Here is a 20,479-nt window from a genome sequence, read left to right on the forward strand (position 1 = left end):
CCTATAGCAAGTGCGGGCATTTGCACTTGTGGTCTTGCTACCGAATCCATAATCTGCATCTGTTGCCTTGAAATTAGCCAGATGACCTACATTTGTTTGTGTACGTAGATATGACAGCACAGGTGTCATTAGAAAAACATGCTAAATACAAATCCTGTACAAGTCCCTGCGCCTTGAGAAGTAAGGCGTAACTTGTGAGCAAATCGTGGTGCCTCTATTAGCAGAAGTCCTTCTATGTCTTCTATGTATAATCGAGCAGATCTTTGCAAGCAGGCTGACCCAGGGCCAGTGGGACCGCAGCAGAGGAAAAGCATATTTGCATTTTTAACTTTGGCAAATTGGAAAGACTTTGAAAAATTTTTGATAGAGCGTCTTCTGGCTTTCACTGAGTGGATACTCAGGAGGTGTTTGTATCTGACAACGATACACCAAAGACCTGGTCACACAAATCCTGACATGTGCCTCAGAACGGATAACAAAGAAATAACTGAGTAACCGCTAAAGGTCCGGCTTTCTAACAGGGTGGTGATGCCACACCTTTCCCTCCTCCTCCCTCCTTTCAGACCCCGAATGGCTTTTCCATAAGCGACGTCAGTCTCTCATGCTGAGTAATTATACCCAATCCTTGTTGCTGGAAACAGAACCATCTAGAACAACTGGCAAGGGCAGGACGGCCAAGTGGGGTAACCTAAAGGCCTTCTCCTCCACCTGTCTGGGAAGAGTTTGTTCATTTATTCCTGTGTCCAACCAACATGCTCTGATAACCAACTATGTCATTGTGTGTTGCCCTATGTGAGGACACGGGGCTGGGGACAGTCGAGAACCCAGCACAGAGCTAACCTCCAAGGCGCTCGCCTGCTAGTGGGGGCGCCCTTGAATTTAACAGACACTTAGTATCTGAGTACTGTCTTTAAGTATTTAAATAGCATTTAAGTGCTATGACAGAGCTAAGTGAATCCTTCTTCTCAGATTCAGTAGGCAGAAAGGAAGATATTTATTCTTTTTTAAAATCTTGATTATTCCTTTGAATATTTTACTGGAACTAATGTAATTGAGGGACTGGCAAGTTTTACAAGTGACTAATATATTAATCCCACTCTTCCTTGCTGCCTTGTGGGATTGTCAGTTGAGTCAGGGCTTAAAAATGGAACTTGATGAGATTTGCTCTAAAGATGTTGACTAATACCAATTAAACCCCTAAACATCACACGCACATTGATTACGCCTTTTTCACTTTTTTAAAGACCCAAAGATGCACCTAGTTAATAACCTGCTCCATATCCTTAATAAAGAGCAGGCTAATTAAAAATTGTTTGCTAGCTGAAAATGAATAAATTAAGAATCACATATTAAAACAGCCCTCCTCATCCCGCAAAAGGAGGGGAACGTGGGCTGGTGGGAGATGAAAGGAGTTATTGTGAGTCCTTTGTCACTGAGCGTGACGTGTACAAATGTAGAGCCCTGTCATGGAGATGGGGGTGCTGGGGTAAGAAGGCTCTGGGCAGGGCAGGCAGCCAGGTTAGCCTCCTTCTGTGCTCCTGATACAGAAGGAAAGAACAGGGCACAACACGGACTATGTGCTTCCCATCCTGCACCCACCTCCTCGAATTCCTCTGCGTGTCTCCCGAAAGCCTGTAGCATAGAAAGTCTTCACCACAGTTACGCAATGGTTCCGTGGTGTCTGGTCAGAAGACCGCAGCCCCCCACCCCCACCCTACCCCCTGCACAGCCAGCAGTCTGGGACTTTCTCAGTCCTTGAACTTGCTTTCCTTTCCTTGGACTATGTCTCTGTCTTGGTGTGTGTCTTTCCTGGAAGAGACCTCTTCTCACTGTCATCTCACCCCTCAAACTGGCAAACGTGTTCGGTCCTGCTGACCTCCGCTTACACATCACTTCCTCAAAGAGGTCTTCCTCGGTGCTTCCAGGAGGAAGGAGGTGAGCCAGGAGGTGAGCCCCCCTGTGATGTTCCCAGCGCTTCTCCTCTTGCTTGTTGACAGCACCCACCCATCCACTTTCCCGGAACGTCAGCTTTGTGAGAGTAAGGCCAAAGGAAGTCTTGGAAACCCTGTGTCCCCAGTACGTGGCCCACATAATCCTAGGTGACCGGTGACTGTTGAAGGAATATGCTAGAACTCCCAACAAAAAAGCTCGGTTCTGCTTCCCTAGAAGGCAAGACATGGGTCTCGTGTTTCTTTGGTGACCCTCATGAGGCGAACTGGTGCTCAAGAAATATTTGTTGCAAAGGATTCTTCGTTGTGGAATTGTATTACCTTAGCTAGGAAGGAGAGGAGTTTCCTTTAATCGTGTGTGGGACTGGGAGAGAAATGAACGAGCTCAGGCTTGTTTCTTTCTTAGTTGGGAGGAGTTACGTAAGCACCAAGCGCCAGTTTACAGTATTGAGTGAGCAAGCCTGTGTTAAGTGCGAGCCATTGTCCCTGCAGTTGCTTCCAGCCTCTCCGCCTGGACCCCTGGACCCTGCATCTGAGGGAACAGAGTGTGCTTCCCAGTAGGGTCTTGGAGTGGTTGCTGTGCAGACGTAGGTAGCAGGACGCCAGCAAGGTGAACTCCGATGAGACACGGGTCTGGGTCTCAGTCCCCAGTCACTACTACACCAGCCTCTGCTCCCAGGCAATTCCTTTTCTTCTCTAAGCTTCCATCTTCCCATCTTTAAATGGACATTAGTGAGGGGCGCCCGGGTGGCTCAGTCGGTTAAGTGTCTGCCTTCAGCTCAGGTCATGATCTCAGGGTCCTGGGATCAAGCCCTGCATCAGGTCAGCGGGGAAACTGCTTCTCCCTCTCCCTACACCCCTCCCCCTGCTCACGCGTGCTCTCTCTCAAATAAATAAAATCTTTAAAATAAATTGGCGTTAGTGGTATTACCCACCTCAAGGGGAAATCATATGAGGATTAAGTGAAGTTCTGCACATAAAGCTCTTAGCACAGTGCAGGGCAGGGATTGCCTGTCAGAGATCGACAGTGTGGACCACAGCTCACCTAAGTTGAGGGAGATCTGCTGGCAGCTATCTGCTCTCTGGACGTGCTTGTGGGACAGTTGGAGGTGGTGTAGGGACACAGAGAGGCCTCGGATTGATCTGTCCGGAATATTCCAGAGCCATGAAGTTCTTGCGTCTGTTTTCACTCTCTTCCTTCCCTCCCAGCCCCCTAACACTTGCACACACCATGTAGACACTCTCTGTTCCATGTGCACCACGTCCTCTCTTCTCTCTGTGGATTTCCAAAAGTTAACTCGAAAGTTTAGTACCATGTTTTTTATTTAATGTAATTTTATCTCTGATCAGAATCTCTTTTTTTCCTCTGTGTTTAAGTCTATTATCCACAATATTTTTCAAAATTGATTTCATAGCAGGGGGAGCCTGGGTGGCTCAGTCGGTTAAGTGTCCAACTCTTGGCTTTAGGCTCAGGTCATGATCTCAAGGTCCTGGGATCAAGCCCTGCCTCGGACTCCATGCTCAGCTCAGAGTCTGCTTGTCCCGCTCCCTCCCCCCCTGTGCCTCCCCCCACTTGCTCAAGTGCATGTGCTCATGCATGCCCACTCTCTCTCTCAAATAAATAAATAAATAAATCTTTTAAAAAATTATTTCATAGGAAAGACCTAATCCTTGATTGGAATTAACCAAGATGAGACTATATGGCCTAGAAATGGTGGGAAGATGAATTTAAGACCCAGAAATAATAATAATAATAGTAGTAGCTGTCATAGTACTGCTGTGAATGCTGCTTATATGCCATTTTACTATATGCCAGGCATTATTCTAAACCCTGAATCATTTTCTCCATTTTACAGATGATGAAACTAAGTTGCCCATGTGAACCATATAGTGGAAAGAGTACATAATTAGCTTAGTTTGCCCTTAGGACTCTGATGGAAAATTATTTTTCTTCACTTAATATCCAACAAAAGAAGGTGACCACATTGCCACAAGTACTATCTTTGTTTAGTACTTTTGTACTTTTGTTTAGTACTTGTGTACCTTTGTTTAGTTTAAATTGACTCAATTTATGGAAGTCTGTGTGTTCGTAGCTTGATCATGACATTGGAATGTCAAAAAAAATGCAGGGAAAACACACTATAAAATGAAGTCTGCATTTACTGGTAAGAAGCACAGAGCATTTGGCATCAGCAGAAAGCATAGTCTTTGATGTGGAAAATAGAAGAGTTCTTGCTGTTTCCATTTGGGTCAGAGAAAGAGACGATCACTATATGATAAGTTCAGTGGGTTCTAAAGCTAGATGCAATAAGTGACAAGCCACAAGTTGTCCTGCCCTGAGGATATGTAAGTATGAAACACACATGTCAGGAAAAATGTGGTCAGTGAGGAACCACACAACAGGAAAGCAGAGAATATTTAATAAGACAAGTCCCGGTTATCCTGGGAGGGAGACTCAAAGAGGAAGCAATTTACATCTTTGAGTGGGGGGCTGAAGAGGGATGATGGGGGAGACAGAGAGTACGGGAGTAATTTATGGTAAATCATCTTACCCCCTGACATACAGAAGCCAGGCTGCCTAAGGAGGAAATGTTTTATTTTAGGTATGGCAGTGTCCTCGGTTTTAAACAATTTTTCCCCTGTTTTTGAAAGTGTTCACACAATTAATGCCTCTTGCATGTATTCAACAATAGTTGCCTAGCAACCATCAAGAAGCATTTTTGGAGCGCAAAGGGTCTAAAAATGAATGAAGAGCGAATACAGTTCGAGTTGCAGCTGAGATGACTGGATTTCAAAGTAGATCCCCCAGGAATCAGGCCATGCATCTTGAAGAGTAATGAGATCTGGTTTGGCATCCTTGGAGGCTCCCTGAAATGTCCTATTCATCTTGGACCCATGCAAAGGGGGAATATGTAAAAAATAAGAGAGACCGCTAAGTGAAGCTTGCTATGATTGTCTGCCTTCAGGCAGGACTGCCTTCTACTTAATCCCAAATGCACGTGGAGATAATGAAGTTGCGGAAAGGCCTTAAGAAGAAGGATGGTAGCTCCTTGTCTGGTAGCCCACTTGAGGCTCTTGTAACCTTTGGACTGAGACCACTAGGTAAAGAATACGGGTTAATCAAGGAACTACCTCTTCTCTGCAGGTTCCTGATTTATACCATTGGCTGGCTCTCATGATCATGCTTTATTTGAAATGAAAATCTCAATGATCTTCCGGTCCAGAGGTCACAAACTCAGGTAGTCTGAGGTGTCAGCAGGGAGCTCAGGGGAAGAGGAGCTGGTGAAGCCTGTAAGAAATCGGGAAGCAGTGGGAACCCAGGCTCAGTCTAAAGGAGCAGCTGTTTTTCAGCTCCAGTCTTTTGCTGTGTTGTAGGAGTATGAGCCCAGTGTTGTCAGATCTCTCAACTCTTTAAGAAAAGCCAGACGTGCTGATTTTTATGTGAAAATCTCATGATTTTAGATTGATGACAATGATTGACAAAAACTGTACCAGCTAAATAAACTCTGGCACCAGGCAGATTTGGTCCATGTACTAGTCTTGTCTAATAAACCCTAATGCTTTAGATGAGGAAACAGGCCTGCTGAGTGAGCATACTTACTCAATTCCATGAAAATGTGAAATCGTTAAAGTCAGGAACTGCGTTACCTTCTCTGTTTTATCCCCAGCTACACTAGCACAGGGTCAGGCACGTGATGGCAAATGCAACAAGTATTTATTGAGTCAACAAATAGTATATGTGAGAAACAAAACCAGGACTTGGTTTGGCCAGTAAGAGATCAGGACCTTAGATATTTCTTCTTAAATGACTCTTTTTCCCTCGTAAGTAACCTTCCCTGACTTCCACACAGATAGAATTTGCTTTTCTCTTTTGCCACATCATGGCCTTGTTTAAAGCAAAATTTGACTCATAGAAATGTTCTTATAAAAACCCAGAGGAGGAGCCTTTGTGCCCTGTCTGGGTTTCAATCTTCCCATAGATTTGTCTGTACTGGGACAGCTATGAACACGAGGTTGCTTTTCTTCTTGGCCCACCATATGCAATTCCATTCCACTGATTGTCTATTTAGACCATAGAATCAATTATTACTAAGACATGTTCTCCCCTTTTTAACAACCTACTTACTGCCCTCTGATGAAAGGCTCTGCCAGAGCAGACGACAGTCAGCCTCCAAGGAGGTATACCAGGTGTTTGTGTCAAATGATCCTCTAGCTTTCATTGTACTTATTCTTTCTCGTTGGGTTCTGTGAGGTGCTTATCTCTGTGCTGAAGGTTCAGGTGTTTCCAGAGTGACAATAACTCTCCCACCAGAGAAGCACTGGCCTCTTAAAATGCTTAAAGTGATGTACTCTTCTCTTGTGCCTGTGCCTATAATAGTAATAATAATGGCATCCACCATTTATCAGTGTCTTCTGGGTACCAAATAATGTGCCAGGCATATTGTCTCGTTTTGTCTCATTTGTAGTCTTTCTCCGCCATTTATAGTCTTTCAAGAGATACAATCCCGTTTTGGTAAATGGGCAAACTCAACGCCAGCGAGAGACGATGAGGTGCCTGGGGTCATATTGGTTGCCTGGTCTGTGAAGTCAATGAACAGAGCTACCTGTTTTCAAAGTCTGTGGCCTCTTTCCTCCTTGTGAAGCTTGGGGATGCACAGCAATGTTACCACCTTCACCAGTGTTTTGGAGACGAAAGGAAAGACATTCTATTGCTTTTTCAGAAGCGAACTCTAGGGGACATTTTAAACAAAGTGGATGACTTTGCATGAGACTGTGTTTAATTTCAGAACAGTGTCCTTTGCTGGCGAAGATAATCAGATGTAATGTCATCTGCAACCTCTCTGCGTGCGTGATTTCATAAAACTGGTGTAGCAGTTTATTATTATAAAATTAGTATAGCATAGAACAAACCCGGGATGCAAGCCAGATGAAATAGACAATGAATAGTTATATAAGGTTTTGGAAGCACACGTAGTAGAACACAAGCTCACTGTATTTTCTTCTCAATTGTCTGCTGTTTGTTCATGTTTCCTTTTCAACATGATTGCATCTCAGTTTAATAGCACTTGCCATCTCAGGCTTTATGGTGCCAGGCCTGACATAGTTACATCCCCTCTGTGCTAAAAATATTGCATGTATATATTCAACCGCAGCCCGACATGTTTAGCTAATGGGTTACTCGGAGCTGTGCGCTTATATAATTAAGTGATGTATGTAATTTTGTGTTAACACATTTGCAATGTGTGTTTTCCTGGTGATTGCAATGCTTTATTCTGTGTAAAGTGTGACATTTTAATTCCTGCTGAACAATTTCCTACCTTGATTCGCCTTGCTTTTGTGGCAGGGGATTATTTTGCAATCAAGATAAAAGCATTATTTATGAAATTTCTAGACTATCCCATTACTGGGAACTTTTAACTGAAGATCAATCTCTCCTATTTTATTGATCCCTTTGTTAAAAATCTTTATTGGAATTTAAATTTAATCCCTACATTATAGATTTGCCCAGACTTTTGTCTCCAGGCACATTATTTTAGGCAGCTTTGCAGGGATGGGGTTCCTTAAAAAGTAATTCTCGCCAGGCAGTCTGCCATCTAATCTTCCCCAGGCAACTTAATTTCTCTTCGGTGTTACTGACTTTTTCCCTGTTGAGGGTTCTCCAGGAGAGACAGCATCTCTGTGGCTTGGACCATGTTGTCAAACCAGGTCAGCTCCGTAGATTCACAGACAGGGCAGATTTCTGTGGAGCACTTAAGTGATTGACAGGAGCTGGGCCTCAGAGTTACAGAGTGGGAATTAAAATGGGGGGAGGGGATACACTCTTTCTCTTTATTAATTGGAATTGTGACCAATGGGAGGAGCTACAGACAAGAAGGTGAGCCACCAAGGACAGCCCAGCTCCCTTCCCCTCTGCAGAGGTGTTTATGTTCTCCAGTGGGATCAGCAGTTAGGGCAGTTTCATAAACATTTATTAGACTCTTACTAAGTACGAGGCAGTGCTTTCAAAATATGGTATGGAGAGAGTCACTTGTTCAGTAAATGTTTATTGAGCACCTACTGTAACCAAGACAGAGGCTGGTGAGGGAGAGACACCTACGATTTCAGTATGGGATGGTAGGAGCTAGGAGAGAAGCACGCATGATGGAGAAGCTGCGGACAAAGGGTTCCTCCTCCAGCTGGAGGTGAGGGGAATAAGGAAGATTTGAAGGGGCTGTGATGCCCAGCCTCAGTCTGGGAGAAAAAGTAAGAGTTGGGGTGGGAGGGACAAAGCGGAAACAGGAAGGGTATTGTCAGAGGGAAGTCTGTGAGCATGCGCACGCAGGGGGTGAAGCCATGCGTGGTGCTTGCAACCTCTAAGGCATCCGTTATTGTTGGAAGATCGCGAGGCCACTCCAAAGCATGGTCTGCTGTGGTCCATCCTCCTAGCCCCCAGAGGTCCTGAATTCCCAGGCCCTCCCCTCCTCCAAGGAGGGCCCCTGCGTTTTTCAGCACAGCCCTGCGACAGCAAGCAGGTGGCAGGCCTAGACACCCATGCTGGAGGTTGCCCCATGGCGCCCCACGTGCTGCCGCCTGGTCCCTCCCATTGGGGTCTGAGCACTCTTCTCTGCGGTACACAGAAGTTTCGCCAGGAGGACCCACAGGCAGGCGATCCAAGGGAGCTTTGTCAGTTGTATGTTTTGGCACGTGAACACAGTGGGAATGCCCTTGTCAGCTCCCATTTGACTTTATTAATTGCAGTTCCTTGGAAAGTGTGTTTTAGTAATGTGGTCCTGGGATGACAGAGCCTGCCCCGCAGAGACCAGAGAGGAGGTGTTCAGGGTCCACTGAAAAGCCATCTGCCGCCAAGGCGCTGCTGCTGGTCCCCTGCCGCCAGGGGACACAGGCGTCTCTGGCCCCTCCGCCGCTAGCTGTGTGACTTCAGGCGAAATTGCGAGCTCTCTGGGCCTCGCTTCTCTGATGTGTAAAGTAAGAGTTCGGACCAGTGGTGTCTAAGGTTCTTCTAAAACTCTGGAATTCCAACATTTTTCGTTACTCAAATGAAGAATCCTACTGTCCTAACGTCTGCGGATTCACCAGCACCTAGCAGGGGACTTTGGTTCCAAATTCCTTTGAAAAGCCAAGACCCGCTTTTTGTACTCCATGTCTTGTAACCATTCTGTGGTCTGTATTTGAGGAGGAGGTCGTCTACACGAGCCCTCGAATCTTGATTTTCATTTTTGAAGATACAAAGGGAATCATTAAGCCTCCGAACATTCCTGGAATATATGGCCATATGGACCAAGTAACCCATTTCATGAGTCATGCGGCAAGACGCTGTCACCTAGCAGCTCCGGATTGTTTCCAGGCCCCGCCCCCCACCCCCACTTCCCCCGAGCCCTGAGGCTGTGGTTCATAATGTCAAAAGAATGTTTTAAAATTGCTCTTCTGTTGATTCCAAAGTCAGAGCCCTCACGTGGCTAGAGTCCTGGGCTAGGAGTCAAATTCTAAATTTAATTCCAGCTTCTCTGAACGTCTTTGGTTCTCGCCCCCTTACCATTGATCAACGTTTCAGTTTCCTCATCTGCAAAATAGGCATAGGGTGCCTTGCTCCACAGCAGTGTTTGCAAACAGCTTCATTGTGCCCCAGGATTAGCTTTATATCGGGGCAGAATATAATTTTCCATCCCATAATAGGAACGAAACAAAAGCCCTTTTGAGTGTGCACCTTGTGTCAACGCCCGTGCTTAAATTCTGATGAATCTCAGAGGTCAGCAAATCCCCACCCCCTTCTTTATTATTTTTTTTTTTAAAGCTAACCAAGGCTAACTAGGGAATTCATTTTGGAATAAAAAGACATGAAAGGAGGGGTATTTCAGCTTGCACAATAGTACAAAGAAGAACAAGAATCATCATGTTTGCTAAAGAACTCACAGCTGTTTAATTTTATAGTAAAAATTACTTTAAGAACTTTGCTAATTCGGAGACAAAACCAAACAACTGTTGTTGCAAAACTGAACTTCCACGTGTGAGGGGAAAAGCCAAGTTAGGATGAATCTGCCCCTAAACTCGTATTAAACTCAAATTAAAAATACAGAGCATTTTTGTGAATGCAGGGTAGAGAGCAGCTTTTATCTAAAGAGAAGGCACATAAAGAAGGAAATGGTACATTTGCTGGTAAGATGATGAAAAATAGTTTATGTTCTCATGTACTTTGCCCCCAGCTTTTTCTTAAGCTGCTCAGTCTGTTTTAATACCAGGTTTGTTTGCTTTTTGGGGATGGGCCTGTCAGGCAGGAAATTGTCGAAAGGCGTACAGCAGAAATTTTAAATGGTGTTTTTAAAAATTAAAATTAAATGCCAAATGGAGTAACCAATTATTAAATTTGGAGTTCGGATTTTTATAAAATTTTATTTTTAGAGGATATGAATGAATTGTGTACCTACACTTAGCTCTATAAATTCCAAGTTTCCATATGTTGCCTATTGTCAAAAACAAATAAGCTGTTCCTTATTTTTTTTAAGTGATTTTCTTCCATATTAGGGAATTATTCAGACTTCTTTCCTTGGTTCCTATAATTCCAAACCAGTTGGAACATCAGTCTATTTTTGGTTATGAAGGAACTTTTAAAATGTGGGCATGATTTTTTTGAAGTTTCTAAATCTCATAAAAATCAGTGTGCTACATATATAACAGTTATGGGAGTAAACATAGTGAAGTTATCATATGCCAGAAAGATAAAGTTCTAATTTCCATATCACAGCCCCCCCATCCCACCGCCAGTTCCTCCCCCTCCAATCCCACTCCGCATGGGAGGGCTGCGAAATGTAAATTCCAAAACACATACAACAACATAAGGCTGTGATTTTTGACTGTGTCCTCAAGGGAGAATGTGCTTACCTATATTTGATTACACTCTGCTAGTTTCTGGGTTTTTATGGTCTTCCCACCATATCACATAGATTCACCACGAGAGGGCAACCAAGAGTTGACTTTGAAACTGTTAAGCTAGAAAGGGTTTTAATATCAGCTAAGTGTTTTAACTTGCTAAGGATTTATTTCTCCGCCTTCCGATTGCCACACATGCAGCCTCTGAGTTTCAACTAACAGCGAATAATAATCCAAATAAAGTTCTTCTGAGGGGAAATATAGACAGACTGGTGCAGACAAGAGCTTTTGCCCAAATAAGGATCCCTTTTTGGAGACCCCACGTGTTAGATAACCATCAACTGACAGTTGGTCATGAGTTAATAATGTTGGATGCTGAAATATGCATACCATGGTGCTATAAAAAAGTTTGGAAGACAAAGACAAATACTGGTAAAGTTAGATATCAGAAGCATACCAGAGGTGTGCAGACCACTTCCCTGGTTGTAGGTAGAACCTGCCAAGTAATTTCACTTTAAAAATGTTGTAAGGACTACACGGTAGAGCGTGTAATATTCACGGCACAATTTGTTGGCGTTGTAGGGATTTTCTCCTAATCTCTCTGCGTGTTACTGCCTCCAGTGCTATAGCAACTCCTGCCTTCTAAGAAAAGAAAATATCTCTTAAGCCTATTTCTATTGCTACCATTGCTGTTCTTTTATTTTTACAATGGGAACCCTAACAGGAGGGGTGGGGGAGGGTTTCCATAAAAGAATCCAGGTGGATGTGTGGCTCTTTGATTGGCCTGTTGTATTAGGAGAGCTGTTAACGTCTAGTTCTGTTTCCGTGTTGTTGCTGCCACAGGAATCAAAAGGTGAGGGGGTGGAGGGAATAGGCTTTGATTTCAGCTACTGTGACCAGTTATTTGGGAGGCTGGGACATTGGGCCAGGTGGCCACCGAGCAGCTGCTGTCTTCTTAGAGTGACGCCCCAATGGCTTTTGGTGCTAAGAATGAATGGGGAAAGAATGTGTCTCTTCTTCTGCCCCCTAAAATTCAACCCTTTTTGTTCTATCGACTTTTCGGGGCTTATCAGAGCGTTTTGTCTTCAATGAATAATCTCGCTTTGCGTTGTATAGAACCGTGGGACTTGAAGCACCTTGGCAGAGCCAAGAAGGCCATGCCCTTGAGTGCCTTTAGGACTGACTCTATGTGATCCCGCTACTTACTTGCAAATGAAATCTCCAAAAAGGAAAACACAGCCAGACCATGAATTTATTCAACAATTTGTGGTTAAGAAGCGTCTACCTTCCAACAAGCCAAAATCACTCAAGGTCTATTTTCTCTTACTCAGTTTGCAAATGGCTTACATTATACCCAACCCACGTTGGTAACTGGAGAGAATAGTTAGTAAAATTAATAATTAGCCTCTTTTTCTCTGCCTCTTCTCCTCTTTCCCCCCAAGTGCCCCGTCAAGCCTTAACATTTGCTTTGACATCTTAGTTAAGGAAGTTAATGAAATAATATCTTCATTGGGGCCATTGAGTAACCTGGAGTCAATGATTACCAGACCTGAATTTTGCAAAGGAAACACTTCAGCTTAGGCAAAATTCTCAGACACCAATATCGATTCCTGACTATCCTTGCGTGTAACAGTACATAAAATCCTATATTTCAGTGAAACTTTGAGTCATCACTTTTGCTGATGACTCTAGCTTCAGATGTTAGTCTTGTTCTGTCTACTCTTTCACACATTTTCAAGGACCTATCTGTAATCGTAACATTGAATTGTTGACTAAACCAGCATCCCCCAAGAGAAAGATAACGCAAGCCACATGTAACTTAACATTTTCTAGCAACCGCATTTTAAGAGGTAAAAAGAAACAGGTAGAATTAATTTTAATAAAGTGTTTTACTTAATCCAGTATATTCAAAATATCATTTCAATATGGAATCAATATAAAATGCTATGAATGAGCTATTTTACATTTTATACCTTGTCCCGGAAGTCCAGTGTGTATTTTATGCTTATGGCTCGTCCTAGTTTTGTACTGGACATATTTCAAGTGCTCAGTAGCCCATGTGGCTCGTGGTGACCATGTGAGACAGAACAGTTCTAAAGAGTCATAGAAGTGTTTTATCTTACACTGAAAAAAATGGGAGGAAGTTCTAACCTCTTCTGTGTATTCTCTTTGCTCATCTGATGGTTATCTGTCCACGTTTCTCCATAATGTGACACACACTCACTCCCACTACCGAGCACTCTGGCTTGCCCTGCCTCTTCGCGTAGGACCCACACCCTTGCTCTTCTCATTCTGGACCCTCGCTCCCCTCCGCTTTAGCACATTTTTCCAGGATTGTGGCTCACATGTGGCCACAACAGACGTAGCTCAGAGATGGTACTGGCAGCTCTCGGAAGGGAAAAGGGCTGGGAGGGCTTTACCTGAGCAAAGAAAAATGCCTGAGAGCCTCAGACAAGCAGGAATAATCATCTTTTTACCTTTAAGTAAGAGACTTGTCCAACTTCTTCAATTATTCTTTCTGAAAGGTAGAAAAGCATAAAGAGTGTGAAAAATCCCTTTTAAGTACAAATTCCTTTTGGGATCTCTTAAAAAAGAGATTGGAAGCTTATTACTTGATGACCTTTTACTTTTTTCTTACGTGTATGTGTTTGAAAAACTGAAATGTCTCTCATAACATATTAGTCCAAGTCTGTAAGAAGTTGAATACCTCCATGTTAATACACACACACACACACACACACACACACACGTCTCTTTTACTTATTTCCAAGTAGGGAATGTTTTCTTTAGAGATGCAGCAAATCAATTATCCTCAATGTTGAAAATGGAATATCTCATTTCCAAACCTGGAGAAATGGCCGAACAAGAATGTTCTGTTTATATGAGTTTAAAGACTGTTCTGATATTTGCTGCTCCTTGCAAGGCTGTTCAGCACAAAAAGAATGTAACTTTCACTTCTGTGCCGTCGTGTCCAATAGTGACACCGCAGAACATGTCAATCATAGACTAAAATGAGCAGGGTTTTTGGTTGTAACAAAAAGGAAAAAGAAAGACAAAAATCCTCTATGTTTAAGTGTCCTATCTTCATAAATTAGACACATCAGAATGTCCTTAAAAAGCATTTTCATACTGGATCCTTAAAATAGCCTAAATTTAAAAAAAAAAAAACAAGTATCTTAAATTAATATTCTATTCTTATTCCAGACAATTATACTAAGAGAGACTAAATCTGTGTTTATTGAATAGTTTTCAAAAAATGGAAACAGAAGTTATTTCAAAATCTTAAGAAGAAGTACACAGTCTACATCGAAACAACGCTCTTCATCTAATTGTTAATAGCTTTCGTGCAGTTTTTTCCTCAACGTCCAGCATGATCTTCTCCATTAGGAGCGGAGCCTGAGCCCCAGGGCCTGGAAATGGACCCTGGGTCCCAGGCATCCAGGGAGAAGAAGAGCAGGAGAAATGAGTTGCCAGCTAGAAGGTTGAGCCCCTGCGGCATTTTTAGAGACTGTGTTTGGTTTCGCTGGGTTTGCGACTCCTTGACAAGACCTTGCGGCTGGGGAAGGAAATCTGACCCTTTGTGTGCCGCGGTGACACCGGGACCTCTCTGCAGCCTGTGTGTGCACTGTGCGCCACGCTAAGCCCTCAGGGACCCACTCTGCCCTGACGTTCCTTGACGGGATTGTAAAATTTGGACTTTGAAGGCAGAAGGGTCTTCCAACAGATCCTGATGCCATGGTACGGACACCTCATCACCTCAGAGACAAATAAGCATTTGTGAAACAGCCACGGGCCGCCGCCTCGGTCCCTTTCACCGGTCCGGTCCAGAAGGGGACCTTTCCCCGAGAATGGGTCCCCCACGGATACTGTGAGTAGCCGGAACAAACCAAGGGAAGCTGGGGGTTTGAAAGGTCGGCCACAGATTTCCATCTCCTTCCCTATTTCCAGAATCTCTCCTCAGAGAGTCAGGCTCCTGAAAACCCAGACTCTCCCCTCCCTCTACACCTAGATTTAGCTCCCAGATTTTCCCCTCATTCTGTAAGTGGTAGTGAAAAGTGTCTCTAATCCCCTTCTTCTTTGGCAGCGGCCTTGCAGACAAGCCTATTATACACTTCTAGAACATTCCTGCATTCCTTTGGAATTCACTACATTGTTTCAGAATAATATATAGATAACATTTGGTCATTTAAATTTCTCTCCCTCCTCAAGACACAGAGGGGAAATAAAGATAGAAATCTGCCTGTCACTGCTGGTAAAACCTGACTAAAAAAGAGGTTTGCTCGTGTTTTTAATGGCAAGAACGCGGAGTCACATGCTTTCAAACCAATTAGCAATACAGATGAGCTAGCAAATTGAGTTCCATTTATAGGGTGGGGGAAGGGGAGAAGTCAAATAATCTGTGTTTTTAAGTGTTTCTGAGAAATGAAGACCTCCAGGGCAGAGAGAAGGCGGATCAGGAAATAGCTATGCAAATCACATGCCTATGAAATTACTAAAACTTTGATCAGGGGCATTAACAATTGCTCCAGCATTCACAAGTATGAAACAAAGAGTGAGTAAGACTGGGCATGTTTTGGAAGGGATTACAAGAGTGTTTACTTCCATGGTTTGTTGAGCAGTCAATGAAGTCCACGGCTGTTTTGGACTTCAGCGGCCCAGGCAGTCCAGGTACGACAAATGCACTAAGACATTCCACTCTCATTAGTGACCGTGGGGATCTCAGCAATGCTGACAAACAGCCAGAGTGGCTGGACCTCATCTCATGTAAAGCCTGATTCATTTTTTTTTTGTCCCCTGCCCTCTTTCTAACAACACAACTGCTCACTCTTCACAGGAGGTGGAAGGGGGCCTGGGTTCTGAGAGAGCGGGGTTCACTGGAAATGCTAAATTGTGCCTATGGGCACGGTGGTCCAAACAGCACCAGGGGAGGGCTTGTTCAAAGGCAAACGTGGACCCCACGCAGACACGACATCCAGGGGGCAGTGGCATAGGCCCTCATGGGCGCACGCAGCGGTCATCGCTCAGGACATCCAAGAGAGGGCATTTTGCGGCTGTCTCCTGCCCAGGTTCACGCCTCTGATCTCTTCTCTTTCATGCCTTCATTTGAGAAAAAAATTACTCTGGACAAGGGAACCGTCGGAACAACTGTGGAAAATGGTAACACTCTTGCGGTGCGTTTTGTTTGTTGTGTGTCTTGCCTCTCGCCTCTTGCTCTCAAGCCATCATTTACGTTGGAGCGTCCCACAAGATGGAGTCAGGCGCGTTCATGGCCGCGGGGGCTCGAGTCTCGCAACACAGTTGCTTCCCAAACATTCCTGTTGGGTGTAGAAGGTTGTTTATGGGAAAACAGAATAAAAGTAAACCTGAACATTGTTACATCTATGTGTCATGAATGCTTTGCACATTCACAGAAAGATTCAACCAATTAACAGACTTTGAGTACCACCAGCGGCCCCCACCGCTTCCTGGCCCCACTCTCTTAGGTGTGGAGTAGGGAGTTTAGGGAATATAGCCGCGGATTTGAAATAAACGTTTCAGGGAATCATTTATGAATTTTTAAAATAAAAACGTTGGCTTTAAGTTAAAGCCAAAATGAGGGCTGAGAGCTTCTGTTTTTCTTTTCTTTTTTTCCAAGTATTTGAAAACTGAAATTCTGTAAGAGATTATCTGTGAAATGCCTTTCTTTTATTACACCCATAAATTTCAGGAGTGGCTTTGATCAAGCCTTCTGCCATGCTTGGTTTCTAAATCTTTTACTCATACATTAATAACTTTAAAAACACTCATCCTATTTTTGTTGTAGTGAAAGAGGAAGTTTCTAAATAGTCAAAAGGGAAACATTGAAAATAGAACACAGTAAATGATAACTAAATTAGGGTATTTTTTTTTCCAGCAAGAGCAATGCTCCATGCTGAAACTTGCCAGAGTATTTTAAGATTATTGTCTATAAAGAAAATATACCAGAGAATTGAGATCCTCAGAGGAAAGGCATTACAGAAATGCAAAGTATTATCAGTAATGCGTACTATACATGGAACGATGTTTGTTCAGTCCCTAATACATCAGTCAGAGGAGTTTAGTTTTCTGGCTTGTGTTTAGTGTTTAAAATACACACACACACACACACACACACACACACACACACACACACGCAAAATTTGCAAATCAAGTGAGTTAACGCTCTGCCAGCTTCCTCTAGATATTGACCCCAGGGGTCAAACTCTTAGGAAAATGATGCCTGGTTTTCCATCCCCCTGATTGCAGTCCCCACCAACAAGCAAGTCCTATCTCTAAGTGGAAGCTCACAAAGAATTTCTCGAGAGAATATGGAGCTGCTTTGGCAACAAAATCCTCTCTGCAAAATGAGAAGAAAGAGTTGTTAACTGATGAGTCAATCCAGCTTTTATAGCAGTTTATCTTCGTGGTATTTCCAAGAGCATAAATGTTATAAAAAAAGAGAGACGGTCATGACAGGAAGAACACAGTAGAAAAAAACAGGAATGTTTAAGCCAAAAGCAATTTACTTTGCCAGTAACTGGTTACATTTCCTTTGTTTTATTATTATTATTTCAAGAGTTGGGGTTGAGCCGAAAGTTTCCCACACCTGCCCTGCCCTGACACATAACTTGTCAGAACCCATAGTAAAGTGAATATATAAATGAATGCCTGGAAACTCTGAGCTTCTAGACGCTTTAAGAAAACAAACCCAAAAAACCTTGTTTTGCCATGTTTCTTAAAAAAAAAAAAAGGCTCTACTTTATTAATATTTGACGGAGTTAAGAAGAGGAAAAAACAAAACACATGGGTCAGATGTCAAAGTAGCCCGGAGCACTGGCGGTCCTGACGTTCCCGGGATTAACGCCGATGGAAATAGTAGTGACTTCACAAAGGTGCATACTTGTTAATTTCATGACGCTGAGTAAGAGGAACAGATGGGCAGTCAGAGAGGAAAGATTTTTTAAAAACCACAGAGATCTTTCACTGTGCGGGCAGAAGAATCAGTGGCCCACTGCGAAGGGGGAAGGTGCATGGCGCTCTAAGTTTTATTAGAACTGTGTGGCTTTAGAGGAAACCTTTCACCTACTGCTGAGTCAGGTCGATGGGGACCCTGCTCCATGACAAGCATGTAGGATGGCCGCCTGAGATGGGCTCTAGCACCCTTGTGCTGCGTGGTATTGGGATGTTTTTGTTTGGGGAAAGCTCCCTGGTGACTGCCAGCCCAAGTTAATCATATAAATATCTCCTTATGAGACAGAATGAGTGCCTGTGTCTGTCTCTTAGAAGTTACTTAAAACAGGGACTCTGAGGTCCAGCTGCGTGGGTTGGAATCCTTTTGTGACCCGTAACCAGTTGCATGACCTAAGACAAGTAACTTCATCTCTGTCTCAGTTTCCTGGTCTGGAAAATGGGGCTAATAATCTCACCTTCCTGTTGGTTTGCTGCGAATTTTAAGTGAGTTATTGTAGGCAAAGTGCTGACTGGCACAGAGAAAGTGCACAGTAAATAGCAGCTATTATTATTATTCGTGTGTAATATTGAAAACATTCATGTAAAGAGCATTGACTGAACTCTGTGAATGAGCCAGGCCAGAGCTGGGCTGTGGATTATATACACATGTAAAAGTCACTGTGCATTTATTGCTTCACACTATTTTATTTTTATTTATTTATTTTTTTGTTGTGGAACTGACTAGAGCCAGTTGTTCTATCAGCAAGTGTACTGCAGGCTTCCCACACTCCTGACCACCACCACACCGTAAAGCATTTGCTTCCACTCGCCCGCCTAGCAAATGATTTGTTCTCTTGACTCAGTAAGAAAAAAAAGGAGCCTGGGAACCAGAATTTTTACTCCCCCCAAAAAGCCAGCCCCTCAATCCCAGAGCTTCACCTGGAATCTTATAGATCCCAGAGGTTTCGGATTGTATTAATAAGGGCTCCCACTCCCCAAGTCCTGCATGCTCCATTCTCCCTGGGACTTTGAACATCTGCTTTTCCGGGCACGGGAGCACTGGGGACAAGATCACAGCCCTTCCATGACGCCAGACACAAAGGCTTCACAGTCATCAGGAACCAAGGGCCTTAGGTTTTCTGTCTCAATTCGCAGGGCAAACTTTCAAGTCACAGGGTTATGTTCCCGGAGCTCAGGTGTGAATAGTAACAGTGAATGCAGCTTCACAGGTGCCCAGAGTGACAGGAGCGCACGTGGCCGGTTGGCGGGTTTGGCTTGTGAAGACCTGAAGGAGGTACATGTGGGCATCTTTAGTTCTATCAGTCACTTACTCATTCACCAGACTGGTGTTATGTAATGCCATCTCCTGGGTGTGCGCTGGGCAGGTGACAGATGAATGTGACATGGTCCTGCCCTTAAGGACTGTCCGACTGAGGATAATAATAATCCATAAAGCACAGCTAAAGTACCAAGAGTACAGTGGTGCCCTCCAGAAGAGAAAGCCAGGAAAGGAGGGCAGAGGGGAAGCTAGAAGAGCAGTATTCGGGTGTGAGGCATGAGCGATTGGTGGGATTTGCCGAGCCTACCTGAAATGTCAGCGACTTGCCTCATTAGGAACAAAAGGCTTTTTCTCTTGATCAGATCCCATTTAGAGTTTAAGTTTGTGTGAGCAGAATATTAGGTGCTAGCCTGTTCTAAATTTATAATTCTCAGAATCTGCTGGGGAAGGGCGTGTGCTTCTCTGGGCTCTGAAAACAGCTCAAAGAATAGAGAAAATAGACCCGATTTGAGGATGACCTATTGTCAGTTCCCGGAACCTTTGCCTGTATTTAAAACAGCCCGTTCGGTGCAAGTTCTATCTGAAAGGCCTTTGGGATTTGAAAGCTTTCTGGAAATAAATGCTTTTAGGTTTAAATGCGTTTTGCCAAAATGTGAGGCAGGAGAGACCATAGTTAACAAGTCTGAGGACAGAGGCGATCGTGTTTTGTTTTCTCTTCGTGAAATGTCTCAGACCTACCCCAACTTATGCCCCCTTCCCGTCAGCTTTCTGCTCGGCTATTATTCTGATAAGGGACATGAAAGTACATCCTTCCCTCACGCTCATTAAAGTCTTAGCGCTTGGGTCCATTGTGGAAGCACTTCTGGGCTACACTGAGTCTTCAAACCGAAATAGCCCACGCCTGGCTGCGGTCTGGGTCAGTTCATGGAAGGTGGTGGCACGAGGCTGTGACAGGGGAGCAGGAGGTCAGGATCCACAACACAGGCCTGATGAAATCACCCAGCCCATGCAGGGAGGGGGAGAGAGCAGAGCCCTCCCTGCCAGTCTGGCAACTCCAGCAAAGTCCTCAGAGCTCATCCCACACACTCCGCGCTAGTCACTGCTGTGTGTTTACATGAGTAATGGAGCTGCCGGGGGAGGGGAGTTGTAAGCAGAGCGCCGAGCCTGGCAGCTCGCATTCGCGTTCGCGCTGGGAGGGAAGCTGACATCCACACCAAGTCGAGACTTCCAGGGACGTGGCCGGGAAGCAGTCACATGCTGTAGCTTTCATGAGCACAGACATCCTCAGGCAGATGTTTGTCGACTGGAATGGGTAATCGCTACTTTCTCTTTGCTTGATTTTTGTCTGTCAGTTTGTTTACCTGTGATCATTCCAGGCTGGCTTTGGGGCATGGACTTCTGGACACTCGTGTGGGGCAGGGGGGAAGGAGAGGAGAGA

General features: G+C 44.1%; 1 protein-coding gene across 3 annotated transcripts in view; it reads left to right on the forward strand.

Annotated features, from left to right (window-relative positions):
* Nucleotides 1-20,479, forward strand: part of ARID5B (AT-rich interaction domain 5B) — a 176,702-nt gene that overhangs the window by 111,575 nt on the left and 44,648 nt on the right. Inside the window, exon 1 of one of the 3 annotated variants that reach the window (XM_011219556.3) lies at nucleotides 19,702-20,353. The exons of the other annotated variants lie outside the window; for them this stretch is intronic. Coding sequence (XP_011217858.1) covers nucleotides 20,350-20,353 — 4 coding nt within the window. The 5' untranslated portion in view covers nucleotides 19,702-20,349. Of the gene's footprint in view, nucleotides 1-19,701; nucleotides 20,354-20,479 lie in introns of those variants that run through there. 3 annotated transcript variants of the gene reach the window in all.

Source organism: Ailuropoda melanoleuca, chromosome 6 (assembly GCF_002007445.2).
Source record: "Ailuropoda melanoleuca isolate Jingjing chromosome 6, ASM200744v2, whole genome shotgun sequence".
Taxonomy (NCBI): Eukaryota; Metazoa; Chordata; class Mammalia; order Carnivora; family Ursidae; genus Ailuropoda; species Ailuropoda melanoleuca.